Genomic DNA, 23452 nt, shown 5'->3' with positions numbered 1-23452 from the left:
GGAGTGCAGGCTTCTCATTGTGGTGGCTTCTCTTGTTGCGGAGCACGGGCTCTAGGTGTGCGGCCTTCAGTAGTTGTGGCACGTGGGCTCAGTAGTTGTGGCTTGCAGTCTCTAGAGCACAGGCTCAGTAGTTGTGGTGCATGGGCTTAGTTGCTCCGCAGCATGTGGGATCTTCCTGGACCAGGGCTTGAACCTGTGTTCCCTGAATGGCAGGCAGATTCTTAACCACTGCACCACCACGGAAGTCCCCTCTCCTATGTTTTAAATGCCTGAATTGTTGCACCTGCACACCATCCCACCTCACCATTGCCAAAAGTGTAACAACTGGATGGCCACCTTGAGCCAGGAGCTGCCTGCGCGCCATCTCCTTACCAGTGGGTACTGAGCGACCCAGCGCTGAAACCCCATTTAAGATCCTGCTCTCTCAGGTCACTCTCGTTGCCCACTATTGCAGGTTGGGTCCTCTGTGAAGCAGACACAGAGTAAGGCATCCAAAAGCTCTATTTATTGGGAAGTAAAGGCGAAGGGAGGAAACAGGATGGGACAAGGGGAGCCTTCATATCACGATGCAGACCTGACAAAATCTCTGGCAGACCAAGAGAGAGCGAAGATTTTGGGTTGGAGGAGTCCAGCAGGTGGCAGAAATGGTTAAGCTCTTGTACCCCACCTTGCTCAGCCATTGGACAAGGGCTTCCTGGAGAACAGGGCCTGAAAGCTGAAGCAAATCCCGAAAGAACGAATAGCTGGAGGCTGTCAGGAACCATGCTCCTTGAAGCTGCATGGAGAAACCTTTCATGAAGGGGGATCTAAACGCCCACATATCTCCACATCCGCCATGTGGGGCACTTTTTTTCCCCCTAATGGCAGAGGCAAGGCACAGGGGAGCAGGTCCCATTGTACATTCACTTTTCAGGTCCCTGCTTACGTCATGTCTGCTAACACCTGATTGGCTGGAGCAAGTCACGTGGCTTAGCCCAATGCTAAGAAGGAAGTATGTTCTGCCCACCTTGAGGCCAAGGCAAGTCTGGGTATGCTAGAGGGGAATGAAGAATTGGGACCAATAATTAGATCCACACAGAATAAAGGCCATTTGTAAACTGTGGAGCTCTGGCCGCACTAATTACTATTATTTCTACCTGTCCAAGAGTCAGGGTACCACAGACAACCCCCAGGAAGGATGATCACTTGAGTAAAAGCCAAAAGTCACATTTGGTACCTGGAGTCAAAAGCGCAACTTTGGGATGGGAAAGGCCAAAGCACAAAGCAACCACCACGCATTCCTCCCAAAACCCCTGAAGGTCAGCTCTCGGGCTGGCCAGGCTGCTGGGAGCGCACCTGCCTGGTGGATCAATAGTAATTTGAGACACTAGGTGGCGCGCTATCTGAGAAACTCTCAGGAACTGAACGCGCAAGGAGTGCCGCCTGCTTCCCAAGTCCTTGGGGGAAGCGCTGGCACCATCCACTTAGCGCTGGAGCCGGGCCATTCTCGGGGCACTCCCCCTCCTCCCTGGCGGGACCTCTGGGCTCCTCCTTCTTCCAGCAGCTCCTGTCCTGCCCACTCCTGGTAGGATGGAGGCTGCGGGGCTGCCTCAAGGTAGGAGGTGCTGCTGGGAGGCCCTGAGGAAAATCTTCCCTCGCCTCTGCTTCCACTGCTCCCTGGTGACGTACGCGCTGGTGGGTGCCGCGCTCTTCTTAGCCCTTGAGGGCAGTCAGGACCTGGGGGCAGATGACCCGGAGTTTGAGGAGTTCCTGGAGAAGCTCTGTGACATCTTGAAATGCAACAGAACAGGTAGGTGGCGTGCCTGGGCAGGGCGGGCCTTTTCTCTCTGGGTAGAGGCAGGCTCCAGAGAGCAGAGAACTGCCTTGTAGGAAGCTGAGTCTGGGAGCCCTCTGCTTGCATCCTGCCCACTCCTGGGCGACCTTAGGCAAGAGACTTCTCTCTGGGCCTCAGTTTTCCCCTCTGTAAAATGGGGGTGGGAATAATGGACGGCCTCTCAGGGTTGATGTAAAGAATGTAGGAAAAGTGCTGAGCACCCAGTCGGCGCTCCCTTCCCCACCCAGACCGACAGACTCTGAGGAAGATGGATTGCTGGAGATCTGATGAGGTGGGGTGGGGTGGATGGGTGACCAGATCTGGAGCTGTGAGTTCCTAGGCTGGTCCTCAGAACTGCCTGCCCCACCCCATGATTCAGTTTACAAGGACTGGAATTCAAGGAACAATCCAAATTGGGCTTGGACTGCCAAGATAGTAGCCTGCCCCCTGCTCTCCCACTTCTTGTTTCAAGTGGCCTTTGTTTGTGGTCGGACTCAGGGGAGGAAGAAGGTGTTGTGAGAAGAACTTGGGACCCGGTTTCAGTCCCAGTTGCTCTCCCAGCTTGCTGTGTGATCGGGGGCAGATTGCCCTTTCTGGGTCTCAGTCTGCCAGGGAGAACAAGGCCCACAGTCTCAGGCCCGCCAATCACAGGGACCCTGTGAAAAGCAGATGAGACAGTGAACATGAAGCCTCTTGGAAGGCACAAGGCACTTTATATATATCCTTATTGCTTTTCATTCGTATTTGTCCCTTACTTCCATACTGTCCCCTAAAGCTTGGAAAGATGCATTCAACAAAGCAAGATAAAATAATAGAGAGTAAATAAAAGACAAAGGAAAAACAGACTCTAAAGTTCACGGGAAGAACAGGGTCCCATGGTATGACAGGTCCTCATCCAGGCTGGTAATGACCCCTCCAACCTGTGGGAGGTCCTTTCAGCGGGGGCGGACCAGAGGCTGATCACAGGTGGCAGAGTCTCCTCTCCGTGGAGGGTCCTACTCCTTCTCTCTGCATCTGTGCCAGACAGACAAGCCTCCTCAGATGACCCAGGAGATGCCGTCTGCCATCAGACACTCTGAACCATCACTGGGTCCAGACTGTCAAGTTCAGGGCTTTCCAAACCTGGCCACGCATCAGAATCATCCAAGGAGCTGGTCTAAAATACACATTCCCAGGCTCTTCCCCAAACCCACTTAATCAGTATCTCCAGGACCAGGCTGGAGATCTTATTTTTAAAAAGTTTCCTGGGTGATTCTGATGCACAGAATGGTATGGGAAAATAGAGCTGGTCCATCTGCATTTTGTACTGATTTTCACTGGAGATTAAAATGCTCAGTAAGTAAGTGCTGGTTAGTGCAGACCCTGTGCCAAGTGTTTTTCATGCACTATCTCACTTGATCCTCACGCCCACCCTATGAGGTGGATATGAATTGTCCCCCTTTTACAGATCAGGAAACTGAGACACTGGGAGTTATACAACTTGCCCAAGGTCACCCACTAGAAAATGGAGCCAGGGATTCAACCCCAGGCATTTAGATTCCAAAGCCATGTCATGCTGCCTCCCCGATGGGGAAACTGAGGCTCAGAAAGAAGCCTCTTGTCCACGGCTACAGGAACTAGTCAGGGTCAGAACTGGGTCTAGATTGCAGGTGTCTGGACTCCCAGGTTGGTGCCCATTCAAACGAGTGGTGACTTCCTGCTGTGCCAGGCTCTGTGACATCTTCTTACAACTGTGCCAGCTGGCAGGTGACTTCTGGGATCCCTAAAACTCACTGGCTGCCAGGCCAAAGGTACCATTTGGACACCTCCCTGAGAAACCAGGGCCCCCAGGCCTGCTTCCGCCAAGTCTTCCCAGACATCCTCAGCCAGCTGATCCCAGTATGATCACCACACTCCATCAGGCTTAATGGCTTGCAGGAGTGGATATGGTTTGCAATCACGCAAGACCTTGCATTTCATAACAGCCTTTTTCTTTCAGTTCTCAAGACCCGGGGAAAGAGACAGAGTTAGTAGGCCCCTTTGCAAGGCTCAGAAGGTTCAGAAAGGCCACAGGGCAGTTCCATGGCTGAGCTCAGGCCGGACCCCTGTGGGCCTCTCTCTTGGGTGCTCAGCACACACGGTTATGTGGCCTCCTAATCTCTGCAGGTGCTGGAGCAGTACCTAAACGGCAGAGACGTTGAACAAAGGGTCCTGAGATCCTGCATTTAGTGTTGATGAGGGCCACAAGGCAGGGGGCGTGGTCCTTGGGGAAGACGCCCCTTCCCCTGGGCGGGACCTGTTTTAAAGGGCGTAACCTTCTCTCTCACGCTGGTCATCTCTTTCTGGAGTTGAGGAAGGCAGGAAGCGGGATCTCGGGAAGCTGCTGCGGAAGGTGAAGCCCTGGTGGTTTAGCAGGTCTGCAGACTGGTCCTTCCTGAGCTCACTCTTTTTCTGCTGCACAGTGATCAGCACAGTGGGTAAGTCCAGGGGCGAGGGCAGGCCTGTGGGGGTGGGGGCAGGGGAGAGGGGGAGGGGGATCCTTGGTGGGGATGCTGAAGTATTCAATTCATTTAGTGCAAGAAACAGCTGTGGAATGCCTACCCTGTGCTCAGGGAGACGGCAGTGAGCAGGGCTGCCACTGGCCCATTTGTGCGAATGAAAAAGAATACCCTTCCTTCAGGTGGGCACAGCCCCATTCCCCGGGCACAGGCTCCAGTGAGCGAGGTGTGGGCTGCGTTTCGGCTTCTTCTTGTGTCCTAGTGAGAGCTCTTGTACAAAACACAACCTGCCGGGTACCTGCCTGCCCAGGTTCCTGGACTCGGGGGCAACCAAACGTGGTCAGTGTGATGCGCTCAGGGTATCGCGGGAGCACAGCTACCCCAGCCTTGGGGCTGGGGAGTGGGTTTCAGAGTCACCAGCACATTGATGGCAGCTGGCTCCAAGGGAATGGAGGAGGCACAGTGTGGACAGGGAGGACGGTGTGCCAGAGCAGGACCGGAAGCGCCAACGATAAGACAGAGGAGGAAGGGGACCTGCAGTGCTAAGGAGAGCTCACCGTTGCCTGCAGGGGCCATGCTAAGCTGCCTTCTTTAAAGCCCACAGTGAATCAGGTCGGGGAGCCCAAGCCCAGAGAGGTGACATCAGGGGCCAAGGTCACGCAGTGAGTGGAGCTGGTGCCCACGAGAGCTGTTGAGACTCCAAGTCCAGGGCTCTTTCCCCAGAGCAGGCTGCCAGCTTTGCAGGTCTGTGCGGTGCTGTGGAGACTCTGCTCACCCCTGCTCAGGGAGCCCCAGGGAGAGCCTCGCTCCGCCTGGAAGCAGGGGCCGCTCAGATTCCTGTGTCCCGCTGGAGTGGATGACAGTGCCCAGAAGGGAAGGACTTGGAGAGCGGAAGGAGCTGGCCTCGTCCTGTTCCCCGCACTTGCTTTATACGTGTCTCCAGCCTCCAAGCAAGGGAAAGACTCCCGTGCAACACATTGTCCCAGCTAAGTCCCTTCCGGAGCCCCGGGCAGAGGGGAGGGTGCGGAGGCAGAGTTGCTTCCCTACAGGGACCACTTGCGCGTTGTAAGATGGGCTCTGTGGACCCTCAAAGCCCCGGATCCTCCTCTCGGTGGCCGCGCAAAGGGTGGGTTCCTGTGTGAACCTCACATCGGAGCTGGGCTGTGGAGATGGCCTTTGCTTCTTCCCTCCCTCCCTCCCTCCCTTCTCTCCTTCTCTCCTTCCTTCCATCCTTCACAAATACTGAATGCCTGTGATTGCAACAGCAGCGGCTGCGCTGGCTAACGCATGTGTATTTATTTATTTATTTTTTTACATCTTTATTGGAGTATAATTGCTTTACAGTGGTGTGTTAGTTTCTGCTTTATAACAAAGTGAATCAGTTATACATATACATATGTTTCCATATCTCCTCCCTCTTGAGTCTCCCTCCCACCCTCCTTATCCCACCCCTCTAGGAGGTCACAGAGCACCGAGCTGATCTCCCTGTGCTATGCGGCTGCTTCCCATGTGTATTTAAGACTCATCAGGCTCCCTTTTAAGTTCTTCGTGATGATGAGCCCATTCACACCTCGCCACAACCCTGAGGTAGCTGTTGTTATTATTCCCACTCTCTGAGGCAAGGCAGGTCCACCATTTTCGCAAGGGGCCACAGCTCATGTCTGTCTGGGTCCGGGCTGTCTCGGTCTTAACCCGAAACCCCACGGCCTCTCTCTGTACGTGACGTTTTCTGTGCCTGGCATGGGGCTGAACTAGCTGGATGCCTCCCTGCCCTGGTGGGCCTCCGAGTCTAATGGAGGCGGGGACAATGAACAGCTAAGCACACAGACGTGCTCAAGAGGAGACGCTTGGGCTGTGGAACTGGGTGAAACAGGATGGGGGAGGGGGGTCCTGACTTTCGGGGATGGGGGAGAGGCTTGTCTGAGGAAGTGACATTTGAGTTGAAGGATCTGTGGAGATTAACCAGGCAAAGAAGGCTGAGAGAGCTTTCCAGCCAGGCAGCAGGTAAAGCTCCGGGGCTTAGATGCCCCTCTGAGGAAGAGACCACTGAGGCTGGCGGGCTGTGAGAAGCGGGGCTGGTCTTGCACTCAGGCACCGTGTCCCTGGGCCAGCATCGGAGGACCTTCTAGTAACTAAGGGCCCCAGCTTCCCTCTGCGGTGCCGCAGCAGGGTGGGCCGGGTGCAGGGGCCGAGCCAGGCGTGGCAGGAGCCAGCCCTGCTGGCGGTGAGGGGGTCACAGGAGTGGAGGTAGTGGAGCTGCCCTCGGCCACAGGTCAGGGGCTCCTGGGTCCCCACCAGGAGTGTGACTCACTGCGCAGCTCCTGCCCCTCTTGGGCAGCGAAAAGTACTGGGGCCCCATCTTCATTCAAGAGAGCATCCATTCAAGAGAATACCGATCCCCGGGGGGCCTGAGCTCACAAGGGCCGTGGCTGGGCACTCGTCCCAGGGTCCCCTCACACTCGGGGTGGAGGTGGAGCACAATGGCCAGCTGTGGACTCTGGGGGCCAGCCACCTTGGGTCAGAGCTGTGTGACCTCCAGTGAGCAATTTAGCCTGTCTGAGCCTTGTTCCCTAATCTATGACTCCTCCCAGGCCTGCATCTAAGGGTCAGCGTGACGGTTAGCTGCAACTGACAGAAAACCCAACACGGTTGGCTTGCAAGGAAAAATGTGTCACCTCCCAAGTAGGAAGTCCAGTGGGGGACAGCTCTCAGGCTGCTTGATGTGCAGCTTAGCTGTGACATTGACTATGAGGTTCTCTCCATCCTGCTCAGCGGGTCACAAGATGGTCACCAAGGTCCACGTCCCATCCGGGCATAATTGCATCTCATAGACAGAGAAAAGGCTGGCTGTCATAACCGGCAAGAAACTTCCTGGAAGCCTCCCACCCCCCAAGCCAGTCCCTGGCAAGGGGATTGGATTACCAGGATGACCTAGACGGATCGGATCTGTCTCTAAATCAGGTGAGAGAGCGGCAGCGTTCCAGGGAAAGATGGGGGAATGGCTGCTGGGTGGACAACCTGTGCCTACTGCAACACACTTCCTTAAATGGGCACATATGCTTGTGTCCAAGGGTGTCCCCATGTGGTTTCTTTCAGAACCGGTCTCATTCACCTGAATGTTGATCCAAGCAGGGACGGGTCAGGAGCAGAAAGAATAACAGTAACTTAATAGCTGCACTACTGAGCACTTAGCAGCACCAGGCGTTGTGCCAATGTGCTTTATATGCATGATTTTGTTTAATCCTCATGACAGCCCCACGAGGTGAGTGCTGTGACTGTCCCATTCAGCAGTGACCTTGGGCTCTGGGAGGGAAGTCGTTTCGAGCAGGGTATAGAAGCAGGGCACAGCTGGCCTTTTCAGGGACCCCAGAGCTCCAGGGAATGCTGTGAGGAACAACATTTACAGGGGAACTGTGCACGGAAGAGACTGGAAGCAAATGGGCTTGAGAGGATGGGGTTTCGTTAGGTTTTTTCTCAAGAACAAAAGGGGACTGATCTAAGGCAGCGTTTTTTAGCCTTGGCACTATTGGCATCTTGGACTAGAGGATTCTTTGTGGCGGGGACTGTCCCGTGCATTCACTGTAGGATGTTTGGAAGTATCCCTGGCCTCTACCCACCAGAGGCAGCCACCTTTTCCCCTGCTGTCTTCACCAGTTGCAACAGCCAAAAATGTCTCCAGGCGTTGCCAAATGGCCCTTGGGAGGCAAAATTGCCCCCTGTGATGTAATGCAATGGTTATTAAAACGTGGTCCCTGGATCAGTGGTGTGAGCATCACCAGAGAGAACTTGTTAGAGCTACAAATTAATTTCCAGGCCCCATCCTAGATCTACTGAGTCAGAAACTATGGATATGGGACCAGTGATCTGTGTTTTAGCCAGTTCTCCAGGTGATTCTGATGCACGTAGATGTTTGAGAAGCACTCTCCTGGGGCAAGTGTTCTCAGGCCAGGCTGCACATCAGAATTCCCTGGATATCTTTTACACGCCCCCGTGCCTGGACCCCACACTAATCACGTCAGACTTACTAGGGACAGACCCAGGCATCAGTGTTTTTCAGAGCCCTCCAGGTGATTGTAATGGTAGTCCAGGTTATGAACCACTGACCTAATGGAAATGCATTAGCTTGGCTCATATCCCAAGAAAACGAGGCTGCCACTCATGGTACAAGTGCATTAAGACATCAAGCCATCCAGTAAGTACAACTGGAAGAGGATTGGGGAAGGTTCTTCGCTGCCTGTAATCAATAATGGTCCCGCTGGTAATACTGCTCCCTGCCCTGCATCTCTGGGTCACCTGAAATGCACCTGGTCTTGATGCTGAAAAAGGGACCCCTGAAAGGTATGAGGTTGGTCAATCCCCAGTCATTCCCAATTGGATCATCCCCCTTGGATTAGGAAGTGTATGGGCTGTTAAATACTCACAGGCTAAGTGGCATGGACTAATGGAATTGGAATATCGACATGCATTATAAAAAATACTATGATTTTCCATTATGCGTTGTAGCATTCAGTAATTGGGTAGGCAATACATTTCCTTCGTAGGGGCCTGTGCTCTCTGAGACTTACTTCCTTGATGCGTTCTATGCAATGTGGCGTGTCCTCTAGATTGTAAACATATTCCACCCAGAGGCAGCCACAATGACTTTGTTTATAATCCACTAAACCCACCTTTGCCAAGGAAAACATGCATGTGGAGGGAGGTCTTCAGGTGAGGGGTGCCCACAGGCTGTGGGCTGTGAGACTCCGGACGTGTCACCTGACTCCCCTGTTCCTTGTCCATTAAATGCAGTAACGACGGTGGTTGCCAGTATTAGGGGTTCTGCTATGCGGGAAATTCTGACTCTAAAAGGCACTTTACTCCATAAATCCTGTAAGAAATGTGATATTCTTTCCTTTAAATAAAATAGATCTCACCCTGGGACTCCATCCTGGAGGCTGGGGGGCTTCCACTGGGGAGCCTCTCCTGACTTTCCCAGGGGTGCACGAGAGCTGGGGGCTTCCAGGCAACATCTGGAAAACAGGGTGGCTGCCTGCCCCCGGGCCCTGCTGCTGACACCCCTAAGGACTGCAAGGCCTGTGACAAGCTCAGGAGCAGGGATATTTGCTGACACCGGGGCCTAGGCTCCTGAGACTCCACGGCCAGGCCTCTCAGAGCTCTTGTCCCGCCACGAGGGGCTCCAGGCTCCCTCCTCTCTTCCCTCACCCTCCACAATCACTGTGGCTAGAGTGAGCCACGCCCTGGTGTGCCCGAGGCTGCCATGGTTTTAGCATTTAAGGGTTTGCCAGAACATGAGACTTTCAGTCCCAGGCACATTGGGCCGTTGGTCATCCTCTCCAGGGCCCCCCTCTGTCCCCAACCCCCTCCCTCTCCCTGAGACCCCTCCCCACCCCAATCTCCTCAGTGCTTCTGGGCTTTCACCGAAGCCTGGACAAGATGCTGTCCTGAGGTCATTTTTGCAACCTCCTCTCCCTGAGGGGAGGGTTGAGCTGCTGGAGACCTGCAGGGAACGGGGAAGGGAAAGAGAGGCAACAGAAACCCTGGGCACCCCCACAGCAAGTCCGGCCCTGTGGAACAGGCTCGGGTTTCTGACGGGGGGTTTAGCCAGTGCAGGCTCGCTCCTGAGCCTGGTGCTCTTGGGTCCTATTGGACAGGTGGGGAGCTGAGTTCAAGGCTTTGCTTCCTGCTCGACTAGGAGCCCCCAGACGGCGTGACCTCTGCCTGTACCTCATTGTATCCCAATCCCACCCACGAAAGCCTGGCATAGAGTAGGTGCTCAATAAATGCAAATCCAGGATGGATGCCTTTGTTCTAATCTGTTGGTCTGCTCTTACGCATCTTGTTACTGATCTCCACTTCTAATTGCATACTCACCAGCGTGGTTATTTGATTCCTATCTGCCTTGCTCACCACTGTGTCCCAGTGCATGCAGTAAGCACTCAACGTGCACAAACAATATGAATGCACAGAGAGTTCACCACCCCTGCCGTCAAATGGTACCTCATGGACACAGTCAGGGTGGCGTGGAGTGCCCTGGGAGGGGTGCACAGTGATGGGACCTGGTGAGGGCCACAGCCCTCTTCCAGAACCCTGATGAAGATGGGCAGCCTGATCCCGTGCGTATGCCTGGAGGGCGGAGGCTGAGGCCAGAGTTTGCACAGGAAGCTGCAGCCCTGGAGGAGGTTGGGGCATAGCCAGCCTGGGAATTGCCTTCCAATTAATTTACATAATTGGGCTGCGGTTTTCTGCATTAATCATCCTTTATGACACCAAAACTTAAACATAGGCATTAAATACAGAAGCTTCTCCCTCTTTGTTGAAGGCAGTGAGCTTGCCCACTCCAGAAGATCCAACGACGTGCGCTGTGGGGTGCGACATCCCTCTGATCCTGCCCTCTCTAGACACGAGGGGTGGGGGGCTGGGGTGATGGGAGGAGGGGGCTCCTGAAGAGCTTGGAGGCTTCAACCTCTCTTTGCTTGACCATCCTGTTCCTGATGGTTGGAGGGTCCCACCCCCTCGGTGCTCCTGACTCAGCAGAAGGAGCTGGCTTGGGAACTGGATGGCCCTGGGGGTTTGACCCCCCAACGCCACACTTTATCACATGTATGCTCTTGGCTAAGTCACTTCACTTCTCTGAGCCTCAGTTTCCCCATCTGTAATGGTGATAATACCTACCGAGGAAGGCTGGTTAATACCCAACCCACAGTAAATGCTCAAAAAAACAGCTATTAGAATGAGGACACCAACCTCCCGAGAACGACACACTTGCTGTGTGTGAGGTGCTGGTGTCTTGTAATCATTCCCTCTGGTCAATATACAAAGCAGGTATTGTCATCCCCATTTTACAGATAAGACATCTGAAAATGTGAGCAGTCACGTAACTTTCTAGTAAATGGCAGAGCTGGAATTGGAAACGAGGTTGGTAAGAGTCTGGATGCTGGGGTCCTCAGCGTGTCACTCTCGCTTATCAACACATTTGACCCACTAAATCACAAATGGCTCTGAGGGCAGCAATTGTATTTTAGTCACCATCCAGCTTTCTACCGTCCCAAATACCGTGCATACTGCTGTGCACACCACTGGCACATAATAATTGCCTATTATATAGAAACAAACATAGAGGCCCAGACATCCCAGGAAGGACAAGCGTGGCTTCATAAAAACTGACGCCTTCATGGAGGATGATGGAGGTGATGGGTGTATTTGCAAAGCCCGCACATCCTGTCACCTGTGCTCACCCTATCCCTCCAGGTGAGCTGGGCCCATCCTCCTTCAGATGCTCAGAAGTGGCAAAATGCAAGGCAGTCACCTCCTCCCAAGCACAGGGTTGTCTCCTGCCAAGGACATTTCGGGTCAAAGATCTGGACGTGAGTCGTCCCTTATCCTAAAGAGAAGCTGGGTTTCACTGCCTGCTCCCCCAGCAAAGCAGACCTAATGTCAGACAAATGGATGAATGTTTTAAGATGAATTTTTTTTTTTTTTTTTTTTTTTTGCGGTACGCGGGCCTCTCACTGTTGTGGCCTCTCCCGTTGCGGAGCACAGGCTCCGGACGCGCAGGCTCAGCGGCCATGGCTCATGGGCCCAGCCGCTTTGCGGCATGTGGGATCTTCCTGGACTGGGGCACGAACCCGTGTCCCCTGCATCGGCAGGTGGACTCTCAACCACTGTGCCACCAGGGAAGCCCCAAGATGAATATTTTTAAACGTGTTGTGTAAAATGTCATATGCCAGGGAAATGAAGTGGCAGGTCTCTTTGAAGCTTTCTGAGCAGGGGAGGGGGGAGGGGGGAGGGCAGCCGACAGTCCCGGGCTCTGTCCTCTTTCTCAGGTTACGGCAACACCTACCAGGCTCGGCAAGTACCTGTGCGCGCTCTATGTGCTCTTTGGTGTCCCCCTGATGTTCCTGGTCCTCACAGACACAGGCGACATCCTGGCAACCATGTTATCCATGTCCTACCACCAATTCCAAAAACTCCCTTTCCTCCCCCCTCCCCTTCCCAAGTGGCGCTCCGGACCCCCCTGCGAAAGAAGACCTGACACCAATCCCGTAGACGAAGCCATCCTGAGGATTGCCATCAACGACCCAGAACTCCCGGGCCCCAAACCTGCCCCCTCAATCCCAAGCAGCAACATGGAGCTGTTCGAGAGACTTCTAGCACAAGAGAAAGGGAACACACTGCAGGTGCCGCTTCAGGCCACGGAGAGGAGCTCTTCGTGTCCTGAGCTGGTGTCCGGGAGACTCTCGTACTCCATCATCAACAACCTGGATGAGGCGGGGTGGCAGGTGGAGAGGCTGGACATCCCCCTCCCTATCATCGCCCTCGTGGCCTACATTTCCTGTGCAGCTGCCATCCTCCCCATCTGGGAGAAGCAGCTGAACTTCGAAAATGCCTTCTATTTCTGCTTTGTCACGCTGACCACCATTGGGTTTGGGGACATTGTTTTAGAACAGCCTCACTTCTTGTTCTTCTCCATTTATATCATTGTTGGGATGGAGATTGTGTGCATGGCTTTCACGTTGGTGCAAAACAGGCTGATTTGCATCTACAAAAATGTCATGCTGTTCTTTGCAAATGGGAAGTGTTACAATCCTGTTAAAAAGTGAAGCCTCGGGCTTCCCTGGTGGCGCAGTGGTTGAGAGTCCGCCCGCCGATGCAGGGGACACGGGTTCGTGTCCTGGTTCGGGAAGATCCCACATGCTGCGGAGCGGCTGGGCCCGTGAGCCATGGCCGCTGAGCCTGCGCATCCGGAGCCTGTGCTCCGCAACAGGAGAGGCCACAACAGTGAGAGGCCCGCGTACCGCAAAAAAAAAAAAAAAAAAAAGTGAAGGCTCCATCAACTCTCGTGTGATGATGCTGGCCCAGCTGGTTGTGTTGTCTTTTGGGGCAGTGTAGTTAGAGCTGGTGGCACTGCAGCCTGTCACCTGAGGCCTCAGAGTCACACCCTGCATGACAGCTGATTTCAGTCTCGAGGCCCTGCAGAAATGTGGCCAACGCCCTTCCTATCAGGACATTAGACAAAAACTGTCACCATCCTCCAAAGTTCAATTAATTGCCCTGTCTTCATTTTTCAAAAGCCCCATCTAATGTAGATGAAACCACCTTACAGATGTCACTGGATTTCTTGCAACATGAGAAAAAATGTACCTTTTGTTTTTGCAATTTGTACTTTCAGCTAAATTAAAATCTTCCTGAGCTGCTCCCCATTTACCCTTGATGAAACAGAGCTAGACTGAGCCACCTCTTTCCTTGGGTGACTGCATGAACGGGATCAGCCCAATCCCAGCCCTTGTAAAATACATTGATGGCACTGAGAGGAATTGTCCCCTGTGCTCACAGGGGCCTGGGATAGTTCCTGATTGCCGGATTCGGTGTAGACCAGTGTTCTTACCAAGCAGCACATGATTGCACCTCCTGAATGAGCTGGCATGGGAAAGTGTTGATGCTTATGTGAGTGGATGGGTACGTGTAAGGGTTGGCACTCATTGGTGGCTGTACGCGTGACCTGTCATGAATGAGTTGGCATGTGAACAGGGCATCTGCATGGCAGATGCTGTAAGTACCCCATCCATATGGCCTGTTACTCTAGTTCCCTTTGTCTGAGGACTTTCTCTGGCCACTAAAGCATAGGCATGCGCAGGGCAGGCTAGAAGTGCCAAGGAATGAATGCTCCTGGGAGCAGCCCTGAACCAGTGACCGATGGGAGTGGGTGGATGTATGGCCCCAGCTTCTTGGGCCACGTTCAACACTGTCTCCCCCAGGGGAATCAAGCCTCACTTGCCCAAGAGTCCACCCTGTATGGCTTCCTTCATTTCTCTGTCTCCTATCTCCCCTCCTCTTGAGATCACCCTCAGATAACCCAGTTGCACACAAAGCTTTGTCTCAGAGTCACTGCTGGGGACCCCAGCCTGGGAGAGGATGTACCAAATTGGTGTATAAACTGGTTGGCCCACGCACGTAGTACTACAAGAGTCGCACTGTTTCCCTAGTCAGTTATTAGAAATGTCTTATTTGAGAGACTCAAAGTTTCTTGAATGCTTCTTTGAGAGAATCTTGGAAAAATCAGCTTGTGTCCTGTGATTGGCCAAATTAGTCAGCTCCTGGGTAAATGGTGAATTTTGCTCCAGGGTATAGAACAAAAATCGCAAAAACCAATGAAAAGTGCCAGGAGGTTCCAGTTTGAAAAGAAAGGAAGTCAGCAGTCAGAGGGGGCTGCAGACCTTCCTTTCTGGATCTTTCCTCCTCTTCCCCAAACCTATTAGTTTTTTTTGCCCCTTCAGCTCTTTAAGACCTACCTCAGGAAATGGAATTGACACGGTGTGAACAAGAATCACTGAAAGACATGGGGTTTCAGGCAGCAGCCGCTGGCACTAGGGTTTCTGTGGAGTTTCTTGACAATCCTGAAGTCACAGTCGCCCAGTTTCTGTGCAGCAAAGCCCCTCAAACCCAAAGGTAGTCAAGACTGGCCACTCAAGTGAGAGCACAGGATGCATTTCGTCAGCTTGCAGGACACTCAGTGAGCCCCTGCTGATTCTAGGGTGGTCCCAGTCCTGTGGGCCCAGGCAGCGTGGGCAGTCCCCAGCCAGGTGGGGCCTCTTCAGTGGCTAACACCCCAGCACGCGTCGGGTAGAGGCCCTCTTCCTCAGTTCCCCCCTCGGTACCCTGAGGTCTCCAGGCATGACTGCAGCCTTCTTCCCCGGCCTGCACTTGTCTCTTTCTCTTGGTTCCCACAACACCACATTGCCTGATGCACTCTCTCTGATGGCTCAGGTTTTTTTGCTGGGCCTTCCTCATTGGGCTCCAGGGCTTACACCTTGGACCCTTCGTTCTTCCCTGTCTCCACTCCCTCCCTTCGGTCTCATCCACTCTGATGGGTATAAACACCATCTCCAGTCCTGGTTTCTCCCCAGAACTGCAGACTCACGACTGCTTCCCCAGCACCTCTCCCTGGACAAGTCCAGGACAGAGCTCTAACCCCTCCTGGGGCCCTGCTCCATCCCATGCATCTGGGGAGTGGCAGCCCCAGCCTGCTAGTAGCTCAAGCCACATGCCTGTGAGGCCGTCTTGACTCTGCTTTCTTCTCTCTCCCGCTCTGACTTGAGAGGCATGTATGCAGCTTTCAAGAAGCTCCCCAGTCTTGAGTGTACCTCCCAGCGATTCTGATGCAGCTGATTTCAGGCGGGGCCTGGCGTTTGTATATTTTAGAAGCTCTCAGGTGACTTTGGCTGCTTCTTCATTCATTTACGCATCACAAGCTTTTGTTCAGTAACTGTGTGCCAGACACTGAGGTATAGCTCTTAAGGAGAGCACTTCTGATGCCCAGGCACGTGGCGGGTGCTCACGTGTGTTGAGGTGGAGCTGGTGACCCAGAGCTCCCTCCCTCAGCAGAGAAGCAGTAGGAGAGCTGGGTGACAGAGGGGCCAGGCTGAATGGGTCCTTGGACTCCCCACCCACTGTATAGTCCCTCTGTCTCCCCCACCCATCCCCAGCTTCCTGGAGTTGGACTGTCAGGGTTGGGCGGGCTGGGCTTCTTGGCTGTTGCCATGGCGACTGATGTGCATCTATCTGTTCAGCAGAGAACTTTGAAGTTGACTTGGATGTGGGATAACAAAGGGCACCTCCATCTTGGATGCAAATGATGGCTTCTTTTCATCCTCCTGGGCTCTTTCCTGCTCCGCTTTTGTTCTTGCTATTTAGATCAGAGAGTAAAACCCTTTCAAATGCTGTAAATTCAAGACATGGGCAATTAAGGGGCCTCTCTGAGGTTCAAGCCTCCCTTTAGTCTCGTTGGAAAGCAATTTCATGTGTAGGAAAACAGATGACCCTGCAGAGACTGTCAGCATTGCTTGTATGTCACTATCCAATGAATATTTACTAAGCATCTACTATGTGCTAGGACTTGGGGTGGGGTTGGGTTGCTGGGGATTCAGTGTGGTACAAGACCAACCAGGTCTCTGCTTTCTTAGAGCTTATGGTCAGGACCACATCTCCATGCCTCAGTTTCCCCAGAGTACAAGGGGACTGAAGTAACCCAGGGGTTTTCATACAGAGTTTTCTGAAACCCAGGCAAAGGTTCCAGCCACTTACCCCTGTTTTGGCCTGAGTAGCTTTGCTTTGCTCTGCTTTATATATTCTGCTTCCCTATAACATTTTGTTTGAAGAAAGATGTCCATAACTTAAAACAGAGAGAGGAGAGAGAGAGTGGGTTAGGAATGAAAACCACTGGCTGAGGATTCGCTAAGGCTCTCTCCAGGTGGAATGTTCTGTGATGTAGATGCTAAGGAGACTGCAGGTTCTCCAGGCTGTTTGGCCACACAGAGACCAATACACAGGAGGTGCATTTAGGATGTAAACCTGCCTGGGATGACAACACCCTGCCTTCATTTTGAACAAAGTAAGGATCCTGATGGAAAGAGAGCAAATCCCATTCTGTTTCCTTCCGAGTAGACCCAGGGCTTCGCTCTTAAGGCATCTGCCTTCTCAGACTCTGGATCCCACCTCGAGGCCCCACCCTTGCCGTCCCCCCTTTCCCTGCCCCCTGCTGGCCTCTGCACACTTACCCTGTGACTGAGGCCTGTATTGGTCCTCTCTGTCCAGCTGGACTGTGCATTCTTAGGGCAGGATGTTTGTTGAAGAAATGTTATTAGATGAGGTGCTGGGGCCCTGTTGGTGCTACTTACTCTTTGGGCCCTGACCCCACCCTGCACCTTTCCTGGGGTTGCTCCCGAAATGCAGGAGGGCCCAGTGGGCAGAGCACGCCCTCTGCCACCTTCCTTTCCTCCCTTTGCAGCACCCACCCTTCCTCCTTCCCGACAGGTGACTGAGGGACACCAGGCCCCATTACAAAGGCGACCTGAGTCTTTCCCTAAAGCCAGTCACACGGCCCAGCCAATCCCACTTAGAGCCATCACGCTGCCTGGGCCACTGGAGGGTCTCGCCGGTATTGTCACCCCTAGGCTGAGTCATCTCATATTTGGTTACCCTTCTCTCTGAAGGCCAAATTGATGCAAAGAGCAAAGAGAGGTTTTGGATGGGAGAACAGCTTCTATCTAAACACGCTGAACTTGGCAAAGTTGCCCCACTGTGTGGGACTGTCGACATTTTGCTCTCTTGCCTGATCATTGCGGGGTCCATTGGGAGATCAGAGGCACTCAGGTGCTTTGCACGGTCCTGGCACACGGTGGGCTTGCAGTACAGACAGGAGGATGGACTGCCTGCTGCTGGGCATGTAGGCTTAGCGGCCTCTCGGCTTTACCAGCTTTGGGGAATCCCTTCCTTCTGGGGATGTGTGCGGTTCAGTGTCATCAGCAATCCCGCTAACCAGTCCCTCCCTCATCTTTGGGGAGATGTGAGCTGTGGAGAACAGAGAGAAAGGGCCACGTCAAGATCTGAAGCAGGCTGGTCGGTCGGCACACAATTTACAACCCATTTCACCTTCTCATTTTCCAGTTGCATAAAGACCTTAAAAAAAACTTTAAAAATTAGCAATATGTATTCATGCAACTATTTTAGAAAGCATTTGACATTTGCTGGGAAGGGTGAAGCTGTGGGTATCCCATGATCCAGCAGTTCCCCTCCCAGGCACAGACCCTGGAGAAACTCGGGCCACACATTTCCAGTGTGTTATTAGCGACACTGCTAATAACAAATGTGGGACACCACAATGTCCATCCACAGAAGGAACAAAGAAATTGCGATATGGTCCTGCAGTGGAATACTATACAGCAGTGATTAGGAATGAACGTTAGGTATACATCATATGGATGAACCTCACCAGTGATATTGGTGAGACTGAAAAGGAACCAGATAGAGAAAGAACACCTACAGGATGTTTCCACTTATAAAAAGATAAAAAACAGGCAAACCTCAATTATATTTTTAGGAAAATGCCATAGGTGGTAGAATTGTAAAAAAGAGCAAGGAACAGAAAATCTAACAAGTCAAGAAGTCTAGGGGAAAGGAGGTTGTTGTGATGGAGGAGAGACCCCCAGGAGCTCCGGGGCTTCCGGCTGGGTTTTTTAAAAATTTATTTATTTTATTTATTTATTTTTGGCTGCATTGGGTCTCCATGGCTGCACGCGGGCTTTCTCTAGTTGCGGAGGGCGGGGGCTACTCTTTGTTGCGGTGCGTGTGATTCTTACTACAGTAGCTTCTCTTGTTGTGGAGCGTGGGCTCTAGGCGCACGGGCTTCAGTAGTTGTGGCACACGGGCTCAGTAGTTGTGGCGCATGGGCTCTAGAGCGCAGGCTCAGTAGTTGTGGCACACGGGCTTAGTTGCTCCGCGGCATATGGGATCCTCCCGGAGCAGGGCTCGAACCCGTGTCCCCTGCATTGGCAGGGGGATTCTTAACCCCTGCGCCACCAGGGAAGCCACCGGCCGGGTTTTATATCTTGACCCAGGTGGGGTCACAGGAGGCTCACTGAACAATTATTTTTTACTCTGTAAACATATGTTTTGTGCCCTCTTCTGTATATATGATATATCCCATAATAAAGATATGAGAAAGAAGCAATAGAAGCTTGTGGTAGATAACACTTCAAAAAAATTGGAAGAAAATAAAGTTACCCGTGGAGAGTAAAAATCTTCACCTTCCTGCTCTCCCTTCCCCCCACTATTTTCAGTCCCTGGAACTAAATACAGTCAGTACTGTATTGACTGTACAGTATCTGTCTGCATTTTGCATTAGTACATGTATTTATAGCCTTTTTGAAAAGTTCACTGTTTTCCTAAATGAATCATAGCAGACACGCTATCCTGTGAGCTTTGATTTCACAAATCAAAGAATGAAGAATGTCTTGGATTCTTTTCCGTGGTAAACCTTGCACTGCCTCATTTTCTTAAGTGGCCACTGGGTATTTCACTGTAAGGGTGACCACCGCTTACTTTCACAGTCCCCCGTGTGCAGCCAATCAGGAGCTTCCAGATTTTTCCTATTGCAATTCTAAAGTCACACAAGTGACTTGACATGCAAACGTCTTAACTGATTTTCAAAAGATTTCTCATCCTCAAGTATTTTCTCTCATTTAGGGGGTTTGGCAAATACCTGGGGTTGCAGAAGATATTCAGTCTCTCCATGCTGCCATTTTAAAGGGATTTGTTTTCTACTCTCCTCAGAGGAATTAGGGTGGCAAAATCTGGAACCTCAAAAATAAGACCCAGGGGCTTCCCTGGTGGTGCAGTGGTTGAGAGTCCACCTGCCGATGCAGGGGACACGGGTTCATGCCCTGGTCCGGGAGGATCCCACATGCCGTGGAGCGGCTGGGCCCATGAGCCATGGCCGCTGAGCCTGCACGTCCGGAGCCTGTGCTCCGCAACGGGAGAGGCTGCAACAGTGAGAGGCCCGCATAGCACACACACAAAAAAAGACCCAGAAAGTCACCCAGGTAACAGCACCTCTGGCCACCTGTGCAAAAATGGTGGACCAGAACCTTCCCAAAGGCTCCTAGAAAAGGGACAGCTCTCCCGTGTGTGTGTGTTTGTGCTTATGTGTATGTATGTGTGTGTGTGTACGTATGCATACATGTGTATGTGTCTGTGTGTGTGAGTGTGTACGTGTGTGTGTCTGTGTGTCCCTGTGGCACCCAAACACTGGTTTTGCAGGGAGACAACATCTTCTACAACAAGACAACAGTCAATGTAAATCCAATTGGACATAATGACTGGATTTCTCTTCCCCCTCAGAGAAGGTGACAGTGATTTCTCAGATGCCTTTTAGTTACAGACAAGTTTCTGAACAAAATAATTAGGTTTGGGGCTTTGCAGTCGGCCCTACTGGACTATTGATTATCCACTAAAATCTCCTGCCCTGCGGACGTCTGGGTATGCGGTCAGCATAGCAAGTGGGCAAAGACAGCCCTGAGTGGGCGGGGGGAGCCTCCCAAGTCCCTTCTAGCATCCTCTGCGGCTGAGGGCTACCTGCGGGCACCCACCTGTCGGCCCCTCCAGTGTTGCACACCAGCTGTCCCCAAACCACGAAGGCCCAGGAAGCAGAGTTCTAGTCCTCACTGCCCGGACCTCACACGTGGTGTGGCTTTGGGCAAGCCTCGGTCCCTCTCTGAGTCTGCTTTCTCGCGTGGAAAAGGCAGCCATTAGACTCAATAACGTCCGAGGCCCCTTCCAGCACTGATGTTCTATCCCCACACTATCCAGTAGAAATATAATGTGAGCCACACACTCCAGCCATGTAGGTAATTTAATTTCTAGCAGCCATGTTTTAAAAAAGCAACAGGTGAAATTAGTTTTAATAATATATTTTATTTAACCTAATGTATCTAAGATATTGTTTCAGCATGTAACAATACAAAACATTAATGAAACTCTTTACATTTTTTTCATACTAAGTCTTTGAAACTGTGTGTATTTTTTTTCTCATATACTTTTATTGGAGTATAATTGCTTTACAATGTTGTGTTAGTTTCTGCTGTACAATGAAGTGCACCAGCTCTATGTATACCTATATCCCCTCCCATCCCATCCATCTAAGTCATCACGGAGCACCAAGCTGAGCTCCCTGTGCTATACAGCAGGCTTTATACTTACAGCACATCTCACTTCAGCCTGTGGCATTTCAGGAGCTCTGTGGCCATGGGTGGTGAGTGGCTCCTGGACTGGACAGGGCAGGTCTACCCGGCCCATCCACTCTGCCTGTGCAGATGAGGATGCTGAGGCAGAAGCCTCTGGCCCCAGGCTCTTCACTGGGCATCTGATGCCAGCCCCAGGGGTCTACTCTGTACAGTGCATAGCACAAACCATCCTGGGGGGAGACAGAGAGGAAGGAATCGCTTCCCTTGCCATCAAGGGGCGAATGATCCAGGTGGAAAAAAGAAAAAGCATGAGCCCAGATGGACCTACAGCAGAAGAGTGCTGGCTGGTAAATGCTTTGGGGGACAGGCTATCAGGGCTTTGTGTATTCTTGGAGGTAGTGGCCCAGGGCGGGCTGTGGGTCATCCCAGGCTTGACTTTGTGGGGACAGAGCCCCTGAGGTGGGCTCTCGGGCTAGGAATAAGCTTTGCAGAGTCAGAGGGATGAGGAGAATGTGAACGATGCCTGTTGCTGGGCCACCGAGGAGGCCAGTGTGGTTAGAGCACAGGGTGGGAGCTGGGGGTGCAGTGGGTGGATTGCGGACGACCCTAAAACATAGGCGGGGGCTTCCTGGTGGCACAGTGGTTGAGAGTCCGCCTGCCGATGCAGGGGACGAGGGTTCGTGCCCCAGTCCGGGAAGATCCCACATGCCGCAGAGCGGCTGGGCCCGTGAGCCATGGCCGCTGAGCCTGCGTGTCTGGAGCCTGTGTTCTGCAACGGGAGAGGCCACAACAGGGAGAGGCCTGCGTACCACAAACAAAACAAAACAAAACAAAAAACAAAAAAAACGTAGGCAGAAGGGTTTAGACAGGAGCGTTAGGGAGCCGCCTCAGGCTCTTGGGCTGGGGAGAGGCTCATTGGAAGCAGTGGTTCATTGAGATCCGCTGAGTCACCGATGGATTGGAGTCAGTACCTGGTGCCAGGGAGCGGGGGAGGGGCTGCTTGTGCAGGAGGTGGTGAGTGGGGTTGGGGGGTCTTAAAAGGAAAGAGGAGCCGTTCTACAGAGTTAGAGGACGCCTGTCCCATGGCCGTGAGCCTTCAGCTTTAATGGTGAAAACGTGACCATGTTTGGCTTCTGGCTGGGCTCCCCATCCCAAGGGCATTCTATGTGGATGGATCTGCCTAAGCAAAGACTCAGAGTCAGGAAGGAACAGAGGCTGGGGGGCTGCGGGGTGGGCGGGATGGCTGCAGGTAACTGCTGGGGAGGGAGGGGGCATGAAACGACTCAATTATTTGAGGCTTGTTAAACGAGCAGAGATGGCAATTCCTTATGGGATCATAAGTTGAGTGGGTTTTTTGGTGAGTTGGTGGGATAGTGGTAAAAGGGTTTTTCAAACCCAACCAGGTAGGAAGAGGCAGGGGCTTGGGTAGGTTGAAGAAAGGGGGTGGACAGTGCAGGTGAAGGACGTCACTTTTGCAAAGGCACATGAGCTGGACTGGGCATAGCACTTTGCTGTCTCTATACGGCCTGTGAGAATAGAGGTCAATTCCTCGAGGTACCCCCAGAGGGCGCTCACTGCTTAAGTGATCAGGGAAACCTGAGTCAACAGCTGTACTTATTGATACTTTGTGCCAGGCAGTGTGAGGCTCTGGGGGGATGACGTGGGGAGCAAGACGCCAGAGGCCCTTCCCTGGCCTCAGCTTGCGTGGCGGAGGGATATAGAAGTCAGACATTAATTACAGTCTCATCAGTAAAATTGTGATTATAATGAAAAGTACCAGGAATGAAAGGTTTAGGGACCTATCAATATAGTACAGGGGACAAATGCATAGGGGTCAGGGATGACTCCCCTGAGAAGAAATACCTCTCCATCCATTTACTTTCAACCTACCTGTGTCTTGACCTGAGACATAAAGGCTAAGGGGGAACTAACTAGTTAAAAGGGGTAAGAGGGAAGGACATTCTAGGCAGCATAAATGGTCTGAGCAAAGAAAGGCTCTGGGGTGAGAAGAAGCACAGGATGTATGAACAGTCAGGAGACTAGGAATGAGAAAGATAATCAGACAAAGAGGAAGAGGAAGAGCTTCGCAGGCAGAAGGAATGGAGAGTGCAAAGGCCCTGAGGCAGGGAACCCTACTGAAAGGAGCCCTCTGTGGCTGGAGGGGGAAGGCAGGGGCCAAGTGGCATAAGATGTGTGGAGGCTGCATAACCCAGGCTGGGAAGGGCCTCTGGGCCACGGCTCCTCAGGCTGCAATGCTGGGACCCTCGTGATACACAAAGATATCTGAAGCCATGTGAGAGACCAGATAATTATAAGGGAATCCAATTTTAGATCAGAGTCAAGAGCAATGTGGCAAATGAAGATGAAGGAGTGGTAGAGGCTGGACCAGGCACTTCCCGTTGGGCCACATTGAAGACATTTGACATTATCCCAAGTGCAAGGCTGCTGAAGGTTTAGACAGGGGGTAAGTAGCGTGACCACCCTGGTGTTTTGAAACTCCCTTGAGCTGGTGAGGAGGGTGGACTGTGGGAGGGCTGGGTGGCCATCGGAGTAGCCACTGGGGATGACTGAAAAGCCCAGGTGAGAGTGGAGAATCAAGGCATAAAGCTGATGAAACACTACCCTTCACAGCTGGCTGGCTCCTC

General features: G+C 52.5%; 1 protein-coding gene across 1 annotated transcript; it reads left to right on the top strand.

The window, feature by feature from the left end:
- Positions 1-1569: 1569 nt before the first annotated feature.
- Positions 1570-12890, top strand: KCNK18 (potassium two pore domain channel subfamily K member 18; the record flags this gene model as incomplete). Its single annotated transcript, XM_081246255.1, has 8 exons — positions 1570-1789; positions 4141-4269; positions 4553-4829; positions 6382-6514; positions 6629-6828; positions 8197-8357; positions 11539-11654; positions 12114-12890. 8 exons carry the CDS (start codon positions 1570-1572, stop codon positions 12888-12890), a joined length of 2013 nt encoding a protein of 670 aa, XP_081102381.1.
- Positions 12891-23452: the final 10562 nt, after the last annotated feature.

The sequence above is a fragment of the Mesoplodon bidens genome (genome assembly GCF_964165515.1).
Source record: "Mesoplodon bidens genome assembly, chromosome: 1".
Lineage (NCBI taxonomy): Eukaryota > Metazoa > Chordata > Mammalia > Artiodactyla > Ziphiidae > Mesoplodon > Mesoplodon bidens.
The sequence above is the reverse complement of the archived record's forward strand: the minus strand, read 5'-3'. Positions and strand labels throughout refer to the sequence as shown.